Consider the following 17,986-nt stretch of genomic DNA (forward strand, 5'->3'; position numbering starts at 1 on the left):
TCTATAACCCACATCTCTCACCCTCAGGCGCACACAACGAACCAAACCAAACAACAGCCAAAACACCCCAGCTAAGCCACCCATGGACGAGAGGGTATTGGAAACGCTCTCCCAGGTCAGCACCCTCTTCTCTTGCACATCCCCGCCTCCCCGCCTTCATCGAAACAGCCACAGCACTCGGAGGAGACATCTCCTATTCCCCCTTCTCTGCCGCAACTGGTCGCTTTGATTTGCATACTATCCTCGATGGTATTGATAGGAAGCCTCGTGTGTTTGCACGGGCCCGTATTGCTGATCAGCCGACGGGAGGACGTTGGCTCAGAACTGAAGGGAGATAATTCCCAAGATTCTATAGAACCAGCCCCCTGATACATTTTACGTATCGAGAACGATCGAACGGACAGCTGTCGATCGATATAGTTACGATCCAGTCCGGCCACGACTGTATCCCGCAACGGGGGTTTTAGAATCGTGAAGTCTACGGGGCATGCACACTGCTTCTCGAGTGTCAGACGGAATATAGTAAGCCCTTCACTCGGTACCTAGAAGGGTTGATTGACCCTTTTCAGTGGAGCGGTATGAAAATTCAATTCAACCATTTAGCCTGTTCAGTCCCACAGTTGACCCTGGGGTATGGTAAGAAGATCGGGTCGGAACCTGGAGTCTACACCAGTTACTAATACAGGTTCCGGTCAATTGGCTGGCTGAGCGAGAATGAAATAATAAGACGACTTAATGGTGTATCTCACACTCATGTCAAGACTATAGGAACCTATGGCTTGGGTTAGTGAGTCAACTTTGAGATGAACAGAAGGGATAGAGACTGATGAGGTACTTTCAGTAGTTTGGATGTGTCGCAGAAGCGTCTCATACACAGATGTCACGACTAATTGTGGGATGATAATGAGATGCAAATGGCATTTTCTTCAATTTTACCGATAGAGCCATGCATGGGGTGGAATTATCTGATTGTAGCATGGGGTATGTAATTGGAAACTAAGGTCATGGCCAGAAGTTGTTCGACAACAAACCGATAATAAATCATGGACCGACCAGGTAGATGAAACTCCTATGTTTATTACAACAAGGCAAAACGATCGTATCGATAAACAAAGGCAGGGGCGGAGAGAAAAGCAAAGGCGCACGGTGGCCGGGTCTATAACACGTAAGAAAGCTGAGGACAATAGGATGAATATGAGCAAAGAGCCAACAATCGTGATAAGGTCTTCCTATGCTTGTTGCCAGGCCGCGATATCCGCCGATGAGATATCAATATTCTCGGGGACTAGGCGCTGTAGCTGTGAGATCTGGACTGCAGCTAGAAAGATCACAATGTCAGTCATTGCAACTTCGGAAATAAACTCCGAAAGTACTCCTGCATGGTACTTTTGTTTCCTTTTCTACAATGGGTGTGGTTACATACTTGGGTGCTGTGAGCGAGGGGCATCCGCATGGACTTGGATGACCGAAGAGTCGACAAATCCCGTTGTCATTGTACCGTTGTATGTAGCAACCGCTAGCATTACTCGCAGCCTGTACCTCCCAGGGGTCGCAATGGCAAGCGAACGGAAGCAAGCGTATCCGCTCGTGGTGTTCCCAGCTCGGCTGCGGACACTCGATGTAATTGATCCTGACAGACGAACGGCCGACCTGGCGCCGGTTTCGTCTCGGAGAGATGCGGCTGCAACTAATTGTTGTGCAGGATCATTGTTTGGTGCTCCAACGGGCCGCACGGCCACAACGACGGGAAGGGTGAACGCGACTTCCGGACGTACAGATGCGGGGGGTTCAATCTCGAATGTGAGGCCGTACACACGGCTCGAGCTGCCGTTGGATAAGGAGCTACCCGGGACCATGGTAACTTCGAGAGGGGTTTGCGACGATGGGGAATCAATTGTACGACTGACTTCGTAGATAAGGAGGGGAGTTGAAGGTTCCCTTTGTCTCTCAAGGCAGAAAGCTTTGGTATAGATCTGCTATGAGACCAAAAGCAAGGAATAGACTGAGGGAAAGTGTTGCATTTATAGAGTGCGTAGTAAGGTCATGAGATAGAGGATTTGAGATATGAGTCTGGATTTGGACAGGACAGCGGTGTTGAGGATTTCGGGAATAATAGGTTGCAACAGGTCTTCAAGGTCATCGCAGGTGCATCTTCAAAGATACCAAACCGATTGATATTTGCCACCACGAACGGCGAACTATATCGTGAGGGATCTGCAGCAAAAGAAAATAGTTGGTTGGGGGAGGGGGTGGATACGCGAGGGGCGCCGTGCGGCATGCGGCGAGATCGTTTGAACCACACAGTGGGTAGCAGCCTGTGGGCTATGAACTGCTCTCAAGTGCGGTCGGGACCAAAACCTTCGACAGCAAGTCGAGCAGACCTCGCAACGATGCCTAGATCTTGAACAACGCCCACCACATGCATGCTGAAGCCTGAAATCGTGAGATCATGTAGGAAACTGGCATATTCGAATACTCATTGAAAGTCCAGCATGGTTGTACAGACCACTAAGCAGACTCAGTGCCATCAATGGTGGGTAAACTTGCTTTTTTGGTGACCCTTTTTTTTGTTCTTCTCTTGTTCTTGGATTGGTCCGAGTGCATATATGCGTCGACGATTCCCAACGCTCTTTCTTTGCTCAGTCGTCTCCCAGGAAGTAGTCCAGTGTCAGTTGTCCAGCATCGTACATTTACGGATATGTTGTGCGACATCCCAAATAGCCTAGTCTTCCTTGGAAGATCGACGGCGGCATTGGGAGAGATGAGCGAGTCAGAAACTCAGGGCCGTAGATCGCAGGAGATCTGGGCTCCAGCATCGAAACCCACGGACTCTTCCCGGAAACTTCATTCGCACAGAGCGTGGGGCGAGACCCAGCGAATGCCATCTTTCCGGAGTCATTTTCCAGGCAGACCCCTCCACGTTGTTGATAGAGCTGTGCTTTGCTTTCCCTATTCTGAGAATCGACAGGGGGTCTCGGCGAAGAGGTACCGCCCACCCTGAATCTCAAATCCTGTCGATAGCCTGCCCGGAACATCAGGATCTCTTGTTCTTCCATCAGAAATGGGGTGAAAAGTATCCCAAGATCGCCGGTCCGAAGCTTAAGTTCTCCCGGGTGGTTTCTCCCGGGTGGTTTGGCGTGATCTGCCCAGCCCAGTCGCATCGAATACCTTTTGTGTCCGGCTTCTCATGGTGGTCAGAATTTGAGAATTTGGATTGCAGTGTCCGCTTGCCAAGGTTGAGCAGCGTCTCGAAGGTTCCGTCGCAAACGAGGATCGAAGGGAAGACGAAGGTACTTCCAACTTCCAACTTTCAAGGCTCCTCTTGGTCCCAGTGGGAGTTCCAGGTTCGTTGGAGCCTGGAGAGCAACGCACAAGGCTGAAAAGGGGAAGGAGCCCGGTCACACGCCACATTCTCCCCCATTATAGGTCTAGCGCAGCTTTACCAGCCACAGTTACGCCACAGTGGCAGAAGTGTTTATCGTCGATCAGACGGCTTGACGTTGACAGAGGCAGTTCCAAGATCCGTTGATTTGGCACTAGTCGCAGACCCTGCGATGTGATCTGTGCTGTGCAGTAGTCTCGGTCTTGTTGGAGTGCACACCTCAACACATCATTCGAGTCAGCCTCGTGCTTGGGATTCCGGGTGACCTCGTTCACTTGCAGAAGACATTCTCAGCCACAGCTCCTTCCAGTGTCTCCCTCCCTTACACTGGGATACGCGCTTGATCGGTGTTACCGTAAGCAATCATCAGCCGTGCTGGAATCTGCAATCTGGGCGCCATCCGCATTTCGGTGGCGGTGCGCAACTCAAGGGGTATTCGAGCTGTGGCGGTGAATGGGAGCTCGGCAGTCCGCAGCCAAAGACGATTGACAACCCCTGTGGAGAAGCTTGCAGCGAATAAACGAATGCGAACAAGGTCAATTGACAATCGTCAAGGGCGGACAATGTATGACCAAGCCAGATTTCCTGTTCGTCCGCGATGAGATCTCCAAGCTCCCATCCAACATATGCCACAACCCATTGGTGGCTGCACCCGTCTTGTTCCCAACTCCTGAAATCCAGACATACTATCTGCAGATCCACTTCCCCGAGAATGTCTCCAGGGTTATTTCTTTTGTGGCCTCGCATTATTTACCCGAAATTGGTAAGATTGAAGATCCGGCTGCTGGACTCCGCACATGGATTTGCATCGCAGCCAGGACTAGCCAATACCCAGATTCCCCCATGAGCCTACAATAACCTACCAATTTGCAGGTTCAGCCGCCATTTACGGGATTGCCGAAGTCCTGTTAGCCAGATGATCCATCGCCTGAGCATTCACCAATTGAAGAAGCAACCTCGCTGACAGACTTTGAGTGAACCGTATGGATTTTGCCATGCTCCTGGGCCTATCTAGGCACACAACGTTTGAGCAAGGGTGACTTGTTCTCGTCTAGATCCATGCAAGGTTATGAGCACCTTGACACAGTTATCATGAAGAATGATGGTACAGGGACAAAGGACCTCATGGCGAATCATCCGCGAAATATGGTACCGTGAATAAGTCAAGATCCCGTGGATTTGTCTGAACTCCACTCCCTTGCAGCAATCACACGGTGTTGAAATTCAAAGTTCTTCCAGGAAGACTTGATCGTGTGCTTCCTGTCTGTAGAGCTTGTCACCCTAGCACAAGTTTTCTGTTCTTGGGAATGTAACATACCAAGTTTGACGAAGCGATAGAAACAAACTGGAGTGACGCAATACAGGAAACGACAGTGGTGCAAAGGTTTTTGTCAGCGACACAATGCTAGTACCTCAAAATCCGATCAGCTCAGAAGCAGATTTGCCGAATCAGGCCCACGCACGCCACAACCCGTAGCTTAAACCCAGTTTCCAGTGCCCTGGGAGGGGAGGGAGGGGTTGTTGGTGACAGATGTGAGGCTATCTCGTGTTCTGAAGGTCCTTTTCCATCCGCTTGACTAGAGATCACTTCATATTGCACCCGGTCCGCAGAGGAGAGATTAGTCATTAGTACCACCCCCCTGGGCCGCAGATCAATGAACTTTCTCAGGCTCCCTAATTGCGCCGAGGAGGACCCGAAACGAAGTATCACCGCGGGCCAGAACTTGAGAGGACGTGAGGCGGCAGAGTGAGGCGGGAACCAACAGAGCGGGTCGCCTGATCTGGCAACCTTTGAGAGAATCATCTCTCCAGTCAAGAAAATGCTCGAGACTTCAAAACCTCCTCCGTCATCACTCCCCTGGGAAGGGAACTGGGGAGGCTCGAGTAATTGAACCATTCGGGGCCGGCTTCTCACCCCTCACAGTCAACACTGGATCTCGCGGCGTTTCCCAGAGAGATCTGGAACTCCATAGACCTAGATGCAATGTTTCGAGATAGGGAGGCACCCCGCAAGAGGAAAGGGCCGCCTGCCGTCCACGACCCCCACACAACACGCCCAAACTTCGACACCCACGCAATGGAGGCATGTATAGACTCTGACCGGCAGCTCCCACACAGGCCGCCTATTGTTATCAGAATGACTGCCTTTCTGAGCGACTCCATATTCATCAGATGGCACCTATCCCTCGCCAACCTACTCTTACGCCTCTGATACCTCGACCAACACTCGATACTCCTTCAACGCCGGTTCAGGTCACATCATTCATTCCACGCAAGCTTTTTCTTCAGCTTTTTGCCGGGACCGTCTGCATCTTTATCCTCACCGTCCTCGTTTGGAAGTTCCCTCGTTTCTTTCGTTCGTTCACGAAAAACAAAGTGCTAAGAGAAGGAAACGCCACCACAACCCGTTACGCGAAGACCTGGTACGGCTGGGTACCGTTGCGGCGACACGAAGCCAACAAGCGGGCTTTGCGAAATTTCATGGCGAAGCTAAAGTCCTGGACGGCTTGGGGGTCATCGAGGGTGGATTTCCAATGGATTTGGTGGGACCCCGGCGAGAGGAAGTTCGGCACATATCAAGAGAGAGGGAAGGGGTGGTTGCCGACGTGGACGAGAAGCTCCTGCTTCACCCCTGCTGATACCATGTGGAACCTGGAGAGTGCTCCAAGACGCTCTGCCGTAACCAACAGCAGCCAGAACACACCCTCCTCACCTTCTGTTGCTGGGCCACCGCTACCGCTCGATTTGCCTCGTCTTCCTCGTCCCGTAGCCGTACCAAGGCAGCGGGTCATACACACAAACACATCATTACAGGGAGATTACGGCGGCTCCTTTTCAGCAATACCTTCGAGAGCTCGGCATCCGCGCCACGCCGACTTCGCAGCCAGTTTCGAGTCTAGCGTGGGCTGGTATGCTGCGCCCCCTGTCAATGGAAAGTTCAGATCACTCAGTCGGCTAGTCCATTTTCGGAACTTCGACCATGCCCTGTTGGGGCCTTTTAGAAGTAGCCTTTCCATCCCACAAAGCTTCTCCACACCATGCTTTTCGCAGCCTCCATACCCCTCCACGCCCCGAGGCCCGAGTCCGAAGGAAGCTTGCAATCCAGGATGCGCTGGGAGTGGCAAGTCCCCACGAGAATTCTTGGCGCCCCCCCAACGCTCGCGAAAATACCAGATTTGGTCGGCCCGGATGGGATTGCAGACACTCAGAGGCATTGGGTACAGCACTTCCACTTTCCCAAGAAGTCCCCCTGGAACGCCGCAGACCGCATTTCTCGGGAGTGTCTCATTCGAGGGTACCGCATATGGCCGAGCGGGTCAGTATCAGCAAAAGCTAAAGCAAGCATCATCCTCAGGTATCAGTGATCTGTCTCTCGACAGCGGCGAGCATCAGCACAACGCGAGAAGCCCGGGTCAGACCAGTAGGTCCAAAAGCGAAGCCGATGTACCAAATGCCCGGTATGTATCCCAATTGTACACACCACCAACCTCATTCCGCCCAACAATGCCCGTGTGCCGCCGCAGAGACCTACAGGGGTGTCAAAAGAAGATTGTTGGAAAAGATAGAACAAAGAGAGCACCATCACACAGTTTAGTCCAGGTCAAAGATTGGAGCAATTGGGAAGTTAGACTTCTCGACAGTTTGGATCGGAGGCTGGAATGGCTTTCATGCCAGCTGAGTCCAGGAAGAAGGACCTATAATTTCGCTCTCCTTGCGAATCATTGGTTGAACGCAGAAACCTGGATTGTTTACGATCCAATTTCTCGTGTCTCCATTGATTCCCGCCGACGCTTGGGAGACCCGAGATTCAACGTTCCTTATCCAACCCCAGACTGGACGCCCCGCCCCAAATATCCCAAAGCCCACCACAGGCCGGCGCAAACACCCAAGATCAATTCATGGAGAGCGGCTATGAATCGAAATAGGAGGGCATCTGGGCTGAGGGAATTTATCAAAGGCATCGAGCTTCATGACAGCTCCGCAGAGGACCCGCCGGATGGGAAAGTCGATCCAGCGAGTTGGATCCTTCGGAAGCCTCCGCAAGGTTACGCCTTGTCTATTCGACAGGCGGAAGCATATTATGAAGGCGGAGCGGGCTGGCAGGAGAAATTAAGCGACTGGCAGAAAGTCCGACGTGGATATCGGGTCATGAAGGCAATTCACGAAGGCCGGGTGAATAGAACCAGAATGAAAGAGATCGCGTACGTCATAAGCCGACGTTGCCAACAAGCTACTTTGAGACTCTATCCACCGGAGGACGGACGCGAGGGGAGTGAAGAGCCTTCAGCAGAAGACATGCCCTAAAAATCTATTAGAGTTAATGGGCCTACTGGCTTGATCAAGCGCGCGCTTCTGCCATTCGTCCTGTAAATGAGAAACGTAGATACGTGAAAGGAGTTTTATACCCATCTCCAGAGCGATGGTCCTTGAATTGTGGACTGATATGTTAAGCTTCCATCGCCCAACTCTGGCCGAGCGTCCCAAAAGCGCTTTGACATACTCGACCAGAATGCTAGTCCTAAGCACTTTCTGAGAACCGAACAGGGAGCGCTGCAAATGCTAGAATAAACAAAGGATACAGGAAGAGATTTCAAATCTCCGGAAACTCCGTAAGACCCCCATGTTCCTAGTTACCGGGTTACTCTCCGCTGAGAACAACTATGGATGGTATGACAGTGGCGTATAGTACAATAATAACGTGATATCGATGATCGTATCAGTTAACGGTCGGTAGCTGAGGTAGACCAGCCGTTCGCAGCAATACCGAAGTATGAGACTTTACGCATAACCTTGTTCAGAAACCCGGGGGGTTGACGCGCTGGCTGACTCTTGTCCATTTCGGCAATTCTAATACGAGACACGTTAGATCCAATATGCACATCAGAAAGTCGGTATTATTTCCCTTCCCACAGGAGGAGTAGAACCCAAAGCCAGTCCCAAGTAAAAATGGTGGGCGGCGCAGGCTCAGCTAGAGATAGGTGGCATGGCTTACTGTGAATACCCTTTCGGTACGTCTTCTCCTTTTTATCGAAGATTGTGTATTTATCTCGTGGCAACATCTCTTCTTCCCGAGGCATCTCTCTGTACCATCTCTCGACTGCCTTTGTGCTCTGTCCTTGTCGTGCCAGCGCCGCGCTAATAGTGTCGACGACCTTGTCCACGGCGCGGAGGCGCCTCCTTTGACGGGCTTTCTGGGGCTGTGAGATGCGCCACGGGATTTTCCTATAAGATTGCGACATTAGATTCGATTCAATTCCCTATGTCCGTGATTTCGAAGGCGGGCAGCGTGCTGAATCGAACCGTGTCCAAAACGGAACTGAGGCGCTCAAGTCTAGTCAAAAAAATGGGGGAGCAGACGTACCAGAGGAGACCCGAAAATAGAGGTGACGAGGGCTTGAACATCATGGCTGTATGGAACAGAAAGCAGCAACGATGCTCGGTCCCTGTGACGATGAATTCTCTTGGGAGTTGTCGGCGACGGACGGAAAATCCCGTCGAAGTTGGAAGTTGGTTGGTCCGTGCGCAGCCAACCTCCGCGGCACAACAAAACCTCAAAAGGCCAATGAACTTCGCAACTGCCCTCACGCCTTTCTCCCGGCCATCTTCGAGCACCCTTCTCAGGCGTTCTATTTCGCGCATTCCCTCATGTGCTGTCGCTACATATATTCCCCTCTCGCCCCGTTTGTTTCCTAACACTGTCTCTCCTTTCATATGGAGATCAAATAGTCGACCGACGCAATGGCGCAACCGACGGATTCTGGAGCGACGGGCGAGAGTCCGTCTGTCTTTTGGAGGGGACTCTCCTCCACGACGATGCTGGGTGTCGCCGCGCTATGTCGGTCGTTCCTGTATGTGTGCAGTCGGCCTGAGACTCATGGCCTGGAGTCATTTCTGGAGCTCCTTGACTCGAGGAACGATTCGTCACAAAGGAAGAGGGGATTACTTACTGGTACAACTCTGATTTCCTGTCTACCCCATTTTTAACCCCTTACTAAATAACTGCCCGTTGACAGTCTCGAACCATATAAGCGTGTACGTACGTACAGTGCGCCTTGACAACCGAGGCGGAACAAGGACTTTTACTCTACGACACCGCTGACCGACTTCCGAACAGAATGGATGATCCGATAATGTGGGGATTCCTCCCCTTGAAATACAACTTTGGGCTCTTCTCATCAAACAGAAGATGGGGGCTCGCCAGCCATGATATTTGCTATCAGAGTCGGTATGCTTTGCTGCTACCTTGCCGACAACCGCTCGATCGCCACCCGACTGACTGCGAATTGCAGACCGCTGGCTTTATTCTTCACAATGGGTCAGCTTCTACCTACACATAGATCTGCCTACTCTCAGTACGGAGGTATTGCACAGCCAGCCGTAACCCAGGCGATTCGGCTACTGTCGAAGGGACCTTTCCCCGCGGAGCCACACCTCGCTCGACCGGAACGGCAGAGCTGGAGCTTGCACAATGTCTGCGTCGATCCATTTTCCGACCTTCCCACGGCTTATACAACGGATGGGCACGATTCACACCTCGCACCATCCGCCTATTCCTGTAACTCGTTCTCCTGGGTCCATATCTTCCCTGAGGGGAAAATTCACCAAGCCCCAAACAAGACCATGCGGTACTTTAAATGGGGTGTTGCCCGGTTAATACTGGAAGCCAGTGAATGCCCGGATATTGTTCCAATCTGGCTAGAAGGATTTGATCAGGTCATGCACGAGAGCCGCGAGTTTCCACGGTTTATTCCAAGACCGGGGAAAGCAATCAGCGTTACATTCGGGCAGAAGGTGGATGCAGAGGCGGTATTTGGGGAGATGAGAAGCCGATGGCAGAAACTAAAAGCGAAAGCCGAGTTGACTTCTCCTGGGACTCGCGATCTCCCACTCGGCGCGTTGAACGACGAGCTTCTGTACGGCGTTGAAGCGGTCGAGCTGCGGAAAGAAGTTACGAGAAAGGTGAGGGACCTTGTGCTAGAAGTACGACGTTCCAGAGGCCATTCCGACGAAGACCCCAAGGCAGGTTTAGTGGAAACGTGGATTGAGGAAGGGCCCAAGCGTGAGGGGAAGATGGAGGACGAGTCCTGGGTCCGGGATGTATGAACAACTGCCCATAATATACTGTAAATTAGGAAACCGAATAGACCTTGTGAATATGCGACGACGATATTTCGCAAGATCCTTCTGAGTCACCATTTGATGGCAGGGATTTTGATGGAGGCGAAGGATGACTCCCAATCTGACTCCGCCTCAGCCTTACCAACAACCCCTCATCCATCGTTTTAACTCCTCACCTCTTCCCTCTCCTTCCCTCCCCCTCACACTCGCGCACCTATGCCCAAGAAACACCATAAGAATACGTTTGCAAAACCTGTCAGCACTCCTCATCACACCCTTGCGACTTCAAGCCGTCAAAGCTCCCAAAATGATCGATTCCGGTCGCCTGCCGCATCTCCAAGCGGAGAGCAACCCTCCGTCAATGACCTAATCAACCACCTTCGTCGGACCCAGGTCTCAACACTCGACAGTAATCGCAGCCCCTCTCGACACATCGCACCTCGATCGGTTCATCCCTCTCTGCGGAATGTGCTTGAGCTCCCCGAGACTCCACCACCCCGCCCCCGCCCAGATGCTCGACGCACCGGGATTGTCGGACGACGGCTGAGACGGACGGCTGGGCCGCCGCCACCCGAGAGCTGGCTTTCGAGGAATGCCGCTGTGGAGGACGATGAGGATAGCCATTTGGATGCAGCTGAGACGACGAGAGTCATGTATCGCCTTCAGCGCCTCCCTGGAAGGGAATTTCCTGCCAAAAGCAGCCTTCTGCATATGCTCTTAAAGTCGATGGCCTCGCATTGGGCGTGGCATGTTTCCTATGATGGACAGTTTCTTGGTTTACTGCCTACCCACATAAAAGTTCTGTTGCTTAGTTATATCGGCTACTATGGCAGGGAGCAGCCTTTGAGGGGCCTGATGCGCGGCCTCAAACCATTGTTGGAAAACCTCGACACTGACGGCCCTGACCAGGCCGCGACCAGTGACGTTGACCTGGTGCGTCTTGATCTCAGCTATGCCATAGGGCGGTGGATGTCCTTGAAGCAGCTCTCGACGGAAGTTTTCCTTCCGAAGAAGCCCGGACCTATCCAGACCGACGTGGCTAACTCAGTTCCTTCGTCTTGGGACGACGAGGACGAAAGAACTAATCCCGGCTTGGGTGACCATGCCATCCCAAAGTCAATACAAGGCTTACGGTTTGAGAACCTACAGTATCTCTCCCTAGCACATCCAAACCCAGCGTCAGTGGGCTGGAACTCGCTCATTTACATCCTCTCTCGTCTTTCAACGATAACGCACCTCTCGCTAGCACACTGGCCAGTACCAACTGTTACTCCGCACGCGCTCAACGCTAGCATCAGGCACCCCACACATCGATCCCTAACCTTCTCTTACGGAGGTACGGACTCCTACTCCGCAATGGAGAACAACTGGGCCGAGTCAGCCGGTATCCTCCGCAAACTATCACGAGTAACATACTGCCTGAAGTGGCTGGATCTCGAAGGCTGCGGGGACTGGATACCAGCCCTGAACTGGGAAGGCGTCGGGCCACAGGGCGAGGCTTACTCCACGGGCCCTGAATGGAATGGGTCCTGGAGGGATATGGAATGGATCCGCCTTGGCCCGGGATGGCTCCCTCATCTTGATGACGGTGAGCTCCCGGCGCAGGACGTCGTGAATGCCACATCTACGACGAACCGTCGATCTCTGGCCGCGTCTGTCCACGCCCCACCCATCACAAGAGGTACGCTAGACGGAGGAGGTTCCTCCTCTACGGAACCAGTCGAGTCATGGGACGTGGAGGTCGAACGCAGGAAATACCGTCTCGCTAAGGAGCTCGAGAGCTTCCGCGAATCGATCCGCGCCGCCAAGGCTGTTCAGCAACGCGTTCTGCAAACCAGGAGAGAAGGGCGAGGGAAGTGGGTACAGTTTTCGTTCGGCATTGAGGAGCTAGCAGAGGATGTACTTGAGCGATTACTGGGACCAGAGCTTGTAAAAGGTTTCCGGTAGGAAGCGTGTACTTCGTTTGAACGGGCCGTATATTCGCAAGATGGAGTGATTTCAGACTAAAATATATACATGTTTCATCTCAGATCCAGTGTAAATCAATTTGGTGGCTGCCAAATATAATTCACCCTACCCCGGTGAACAAAAGCTGAATGTTGCCAACCACGCACCGTGGATATTGATTGTTTCTATATGCAAGTTGATATCATGTGCAGCCTTTCCGTATTTTATCTCCTAGAACTAAACTCGTCACTTTCTCCCTCGATTAAACGTCTTCAAGGGATCAACCTTCCTCCCTCCACCGGGAGTCTTCCTCCCACCACCCCTCCCCTTCGCACGATTCTTATCCCTCGCCTTCCGAATCCGATTCTCGCTCGTCTTCCTGAACCCAACATACCCAACATCCTCACTCGAAATGCCCTTCTTCCCCTTCGACGGCATCAGATACTCAGGGATATGCTTAAGATGCGGTTGGATCCGCGCAGCGCGCAGCTCGCCATCATGGCGCAGCTGCCTAAGTTCATCCGGGTTCTCCTCGAAATGGCGTTTCAGTTTCTCCGACTTAACCAGCTCCTGCCGGATTTCACGCGCGCGAGCCTCCTGGATCGCGAGACGGGTTACGGCGCGGAGGGCATCGGTCATTCGGTAGCGGAAGGCGTCGACCTGGGACATCTCGAAGTGGTACGGTTTGACCTCGTGGCCGAGTTTGGACTGGCGCTTGACGATTTTGGCGAGCACGGACTCGTCGTGTTTGGCTGTTGGGAAGGAGGTGGGTTTGTGTTTGCCGTATTGGTCGGCGGGGACGACGAAGGAGAGGGCCATGCCTGTTTTGCCGCCGCGTCCTGTGCGGCCGATGCGGTGGGTGTAGGATTTGGAGGTGGTGGGGAGGTCGAAATTGAGGACGCAGGCGACGTTTTGGAAGTCAATACCGCGGGAGATGCCGTAGTCCTTTTCTTTGGATGTGAGTTTGCGGCGTTTAGAGTTAGAGTTGGAAGTTTGGGTTGTTTCCTTGTCTTCGTCTTCGTCGCTTGAGGCGTTGGCTTCTTCAGTGGCTTCTTTTGATATCTTTGATTTCGACGTTCCCATGACTTCTTGTTCATCGGCGGCGATGATGATATCGTAGACCCCTTTATTGAATTCTTGGACGACGTGGATCCGGGAATTAACTGGGAGTTCGGAGTTAAGGACGCAGCTCTTGATTCCGAACTGCTCCAGGAACAGCTTCAGGCGATAGCATCGGTCAATATCTCCCACAAATATGATAACCTTGCCTTTGATCAATTGAAGCTTGAAGATAACGTATGTCAGAAGGAATTTTTCATCCTCCGCGCATCTAGTTCGTATCGTTGTTAGCACGCCACATCCGCAAATACTGTGCTTAACAGCAGAGTGTACTCACTTGACAACGAATTGGCTAACGCCAGTACCCTGATCCTCCTTATCCTCTAGCTTCAGCACGGCAGGGTTGCGACAAAACAACCCCTTCAGAGTATCCACCTCCGCAGTGAGAGTCGCACTCATGAGGAACGTCTGCACACCCCGCGGAATAGCCTTCGACAAAACGTTGATATCATCTTCATATCCGTATGAAAGCACCAAATCCGCCTCGTCAACCACGAAATGCGTCAGACTATCCAGGGATAAGGCCGAAGTTCCAAGGTTGGCGATAACACGAGCAGGTGTCGACACAACGATATCGGGGTAATCAGCGAGCATAGATCTTTGAACAGCATCTGAGACTTTCTGCGCCAGGTTCACCGAGCAGATGTCCTTTCCACAGAATGCACCAAATGTAGTGACGGCTTTCTGGACTTGCTCTGCGAGTTCTCGCGTAGGGACTAAGATGAGGCCGGTAGTGGCTTTGAGGGAAGGGTCGGTCTATCATGGTCAAGAGTCAGTACACACGATATCACTCCTTATATAAGCGAATCAAGAGTCGGGCTACGAACCGCCTTTTTCTGAAGAATTGTCTGCAGAATTGGAAGGACGTATGCGGCGGTCTTGCCAGAGCCGGTCTTTGCGCGGGCTAGTGTTGTCAGTAAACGGGCAGATTAATACGTGCATTGTTTTACAGTACCTAAAATATCTTTTCCCTCAAGAGCAAGAGGGATGGCCTTCGCCTGAACCGGGGTGGGCTCGCTGAACTTCTCTTTGGCGAGAGCTTGGCGGAGCCGTGGGTCAAGATTGAGGCTTTCGAAGTCTTCCGTGTTCTGGGATTTGGGTTCGTTGGGCTCTTTCGTATCGACTGCCTCCGTAGAGGGCACATCGTTTGCGTCTAGCTTTCTTTTCATTTCTGTGCTTTGTAGATTGGGACAGGGTGGGGAAATATCTTTTGAATTCGAGGACCTTTGAACCGGGTGAAGTTTGCGTCCAGAAAATCTGGAGGGCGGTGAGCTTTTCCGCGGCAGTATCTTTCGTTGACTCCACCGACCCAGAATTACCCGATCAGGTTTAGACTCTAAACGAAGTATATCGGCTTCAGCCAAGGTAAACAATCAAATTTCATTTGATGAACTGCGCATTCTGGTTTGTACGATGAAAACATGATTATAGCAAATTAAAAAAAAAAAAAAAAAAAAATTTCACAATGCACAAACATATCGCAAAAATCTCGGAGCCCAATTTGAGCGTATGACTTCAAGCATCATCAGACAGTCTGGGCGTCGGAAACGTATATCATTGCCAGTCTCGCAAGGAAATAAAACGTATATCGTCAGGGTAGATGAAAATCGTCTCCAAATTTGGCGCGCAATTGTATGAGTGCCTTTCGCCATCAAATTCTCAGTTCGGACCGCGCATAGAGATCAAGTTTTGACACTGATCCAGCCGCAATCTGACCAATCGGGAGCACTTTGACATTGTGCTCTACTGTGTAGATCTTGCCAAAATTTAGTCTTGACTGGGGATCAAGGCTTTTGTCCAAACTATCTGGTTTCACTTCCAAAGGTTCCTTTACCATGAGCGGCTCATCTGGTTTAGACTCTGGTCTCGTGTGGCTCATATACACGATCGAATGCTTCGACGGATCAACACCTGCTTTCGCAACACCGCGGCCGCCGTATGTGCTGATTGAACTGCAGAGTGATCGTTAGCACTTATCAATGTGAGAAACTGCATTCATCCAGCTCACAGGCACCAGGAATGCTGGTCGAACGCTCTGATAACCACCATACGGCGGATCGTACTGTAGATTGGCTCCCCGAATCTACCTCGAAACTCTGGGCCCACGCTAACATGAGTCCCATCCCAGCGACGCCCATGGTTTTCATGCCACAAAATTGAGAAAACCTGATAGGGATCAGTAAGGGAGAATGACAGTACGGGCAGTGAATTCCTGAGATAACTTGGCCCGGGGTGTGGTACGCACCTTTCCGAAGCTGAAGTATTCGGGGCGTTGGACAGCATAACCTCAATACTTAGTGAGAGCTCGACAAGAGATATGGTTGAGGCACTTACGTGGATCTAGCGGAGGTTCCAGGAATACATCTTCGGGATGCTGGTCGCCGATTAGACATTGTTAATGAATACCAACGAGGGGTATCAGCTTACCCCAGGACGGATCTCCGGCCGGTCCGAAGCTATACGACGATGAGAACTTGGATTTGTCGGAGGAGGTTCGTGCGGAGTCGGTGCATTCGGACCCGGATAGCTGGCTCCAGGCTGGTAGCCATGGAATTGGCGATAATCATAGCCGGAGCCATACATTGAACTCAGATGATTCGGTAGGTTCGAGGAATATGTATAATGGGCATGACTTTCCATCCCGTGCCTTTAGATAAGTCAGCAGGTATATTGTTGTCCAGCAACCATTCAACGGCGTGACGTACGGGTTCGTCGGTTGTGCGTAGAGCGGTGCACCCTGGGGCAAAGTGTGCTGCGCGTTTCGGGGTATCGCTCTGGTCTGAAGATTAACAACACGACGAGCACTAGTTCAAGCCTGCGAACCTCGAGAGATCGGCTAGAGGATCATAAGCTGGGTTGCGACGGGAGCCCCGCCGGCGTGCACCTAGGTAAAATGTGAGTGTCATATTTGCGCGTGGACAATGAAAATGCTCTGCTTACGGCTCGGCTCCCCATAGAAATCCGGGTCATACTCTTCAGGCATCCTGGAAGCATGACCTTGGCGTGAAATCAGCGTCAGCCCAAGAGATGCAGAGGAACAGCTGTTGTTCCTTCCCCCAAACCTCGATCCGACGGAGCTGGACGAGGTATACTATGGCGAACGCATCTCGGTCGAGTTGACAAGCACATGCTTATATATAGCCTATGCTCCAACCAGCAAGTGGACGCCGGGAACAACGGCCAGTTGGGGACAAGTTGAGGCTCTTTCTCAAATTGCGAACCCCCTCTTCTTGAACACGGTGACTGCACCCCCTGCACTGCCGGGCACATGACGCGGGTATTCCCCTCCTCGTCCATCCCAGACAAACATCACCTCGCTCTCGGGTTGGTCTCAGGGGAGATTGTGGAGGGAGGGCTGAGGATGCTATCGGACCGCTGCAACCGGGGATTCCCGCACTAGTGAGAGCGCGACCCAATGAGACGGTGTGAGACGGTGTGAGACGGTGTCTGGACGTTCAGCGTGCTCGGATTCTCGGGTTGAAGGGGGGGTGTCAGCATCCAACTTGTCGTCATTTCTGATATTAACGGCGTGAGAAAGAAACTCTGGGCGTCGGCTCCTCCCGTTGACTGCGGTGCGGGCCTTCGAGATGAGTGCGACGAACACCCCTTGCCGCTCTCAGACACGAGACATCTCACATTGGCCGTGTTTCCCGCCTATGAGAGCCGACGAGCAAAGCGAGGCATCCAAACGACGCGTTCCAATTTCGTCCTCCGTCGTTACACAGCAAGTCATAGCGGTCTGGTGTCTGGAGAATGGCTGACTGCGATTTGCTCTTTGCCTTTGACTGCTTTCAGGGAGGTTGGGCTTCCGTCTGGCCTCCAACTTTGGGCTCAAGTGTCGCCTGACGGAGTTCATCCAGGGAATTCTTCCGCTGGAAGATTTCCGCGGGATCGGTTCATTTAACATCACCACCTCGCCCGGAGGGCCAGAGCTGACTGAGTCGGGTCTCTCCGACTCTGAGCCACCCCCCTAGAGGCAGCCAGGAGCTCCCAACGCCCACGTGGGATTGGCGCAATCTTGGTGTGAGTTTATTACCCCACGGGTGCCCGCCCTTGGGCGCTGGGCGTGGAATCATGGTCGAATTTATGGAGGTTGTCAGCAAGACATTCTTCCACTTGCGTGCCCGGGCAACCCAGGCCCACTGGGGTTGGGTGAGATTCCCCTACTTGAACCCAACCTTTCACAGTCTCCTGCGGGAAACAAGGCGCAAACTTGCTAAAATGCTTGTTTTTGGCCCACAGAGTCGCAAGCCCAAATCAGAATCACCGATCAAGCCCAAAAGGGAGCAAACCAAGGAAGAATCCGCTTCGACGGTTACACCCCAACTGCCACTTCAATTGCACGAAACATACTGGCATGTCGGCCTACCCGACACGCAGGAGGGTTCCGCTCGGCCAGATACTAGTTTACAAGGTTTT

General features: G+C 52.3%; 7 protein-coding genes across 7 annotated transcripts; 2 read left to right on the plus strand and 5 right to left on the minus strand.

Annotated features, from left to right (window-relative positions):
- Positions 1-1,229: 1,229 nt before the first annotated feature.
- Positions 1,230-1,856, minus strand: BJX67DRAFT_384720 (uncharacterized protein; the record flags this gene model as incomplete). Its single annotated transcript, XM_071033712.1, has 2 exons — positions 1,230-1,318; positions 1,424-1,856. The coding sequence occupies 2 exons, from the start codon at positions 1,854-1,856 to the stop codon at positions 1,230-1,232; spliced, it is 522 nt and encodes a 173-aa protein (XP_070882381.1).
- A 2,540-nt stretch (positions 1,857-4,396) lies between these two features.
- BJX67DRAFT_261481 (uncharacterized protein) lies at positions 4,397-5,416 on the minus strand. Its single transcript, XM_071026349.1, has 2 exons — positions 4,846-5,416; positions 4,397-4,787 (listed from the first exon to the last, which is right to left on the minus strand). The coding sequence occupies exons 1-2, from the start codon at positions 5,277-5,279 to the stop codon at positions 4,664-4,666; spliced, it is 558 nt and encodes a 185-aa protein (XP_070882382.1). The 5' UTR covers positions 5,280-5,416; the 3' UTR covers positions 4,397-4,663.
- Positions 5,417-6,412: 996 nt separating this feature from the next.
- On the plus strand, positions 6,413-7,726 carry BJX67DRAFT_363895 (uncharacterized protein). The gene has a single exon (XM_071030123.1). The coding sequence runs from the start codon at positions 6,572-6,574 to the stop codon at positions 7,685-7,687; it is 1,116 nt and encodes a 371-aa protein (XP_070882383.1). The 5' UTR covers positions 6,413-6,571; the 3' UTR covers positions 7,688-7,726.
- BJX67DRAFT_363896 (mitochondrial 54S ribosomal protein mL60) lies at positions 7,709-8,964 on the minus strand. The gene is made up of 3 exons (XM_071030124.1): positions 8,745-8,964; positions 8,376-8,605; positions 7,709-8,230 (listed from the first exon to the last, which is right to left on the minus strand). Exons 1-3 carry the CDS (start codon positions 8,786-8,788, stop codon positions 8,178-8,180), a joined length of 327 nt encoding a protein of 108 aa, XP_070882384.1. The 5' UTR covers positions 8,789-8,964; the 3' UTR covers positions 7,709-8,177.
- A 157-nt stretch (positions 8,965-9,121) lies between these two features.
- On the plus strand, positions 9,122-12,448 carry BJX67DRAFT_374597 (uncharacterized protein; the record flags this gene model as incomplete). Its single annotated transcript, XM_071031573.1, has 4 exons — positions 9,122-9,303; positions 9,498-9,608; positions 9,721-10,480; positions 10,727-12,448. The coding sequence occupies 4 exons, from the start codon at positions 9,122-9,124 to the stop codon at positions 12,446-12,448; spliced, it is 2,775 nt and encodes a 924-aa protein (XP_070882385.1).
- A 123-nt stretch (positions 12,449-12,571) lies between these two features.
- On the minus strand, positions 12,572-14,799 carry dbp9 (ATP-dependent DNA/RNA helicase). Its single transcript, XM_071026350.1, has 4 exons — positions 14,523-14,799; positions 14,395-14,471; positions 13,845-14,323; positions 12,572-13,778 (listed from the first exon to the last, which is right to left on the minus strand). The coding sequence occupies exons 1-4, from the start codon at positions 14,734-14,736 to the stop codon at positions 12,695-12,697; spliced, it is 1,854 nt and encodes a 617-aa protein (XP_070882386.1). The 5' UTR covers positions 14,737-14,799; the 3' UTR covers positions 12,572-12,694.
- A 419-nt stretch (positions 14,800-15,218) lies between these two features.
- BJX67DRAFT_384725 (uncharacterized protein) lies at positions 15,219-16,550 on the minus strand (the record flags this gene model as incomplete). The annotated part of the gene is made up of 8 exons (XM_071033713.1): positions 15,219-15,519; positions 15,576-15,733; positions 15,813-15,853; positions 15,902-15,941; positions 15,995-16,214; positions 16,273-16,341; positions 16,391-16,451; positions 16,508-16,550. 8 exons carry the CDS (start codon positions 16,548-16,550, stop codon positions 15,219-15,221), a joined length of 933 nt encoding a protein of 310 aa, XP_070882387.1.
- Positions 16,551-17,986: the final 1,436 nt, after the last annotated feature.

This window comes from Aspergillus lucknowensis (genome assembly GCF_044049455.1).
Source record: "Aspergillus lucknowensis strain CBS 449.75 chromosome Unknown BJX67scaffold_52, whole genome shotgun sequence".
NCBI lineage: Eukaryota > Fungi > Ascomycota > Eurotiomycetes > Eurotiales > Aspergillaceae > Aspergillus > Aspergillus lucknowensis.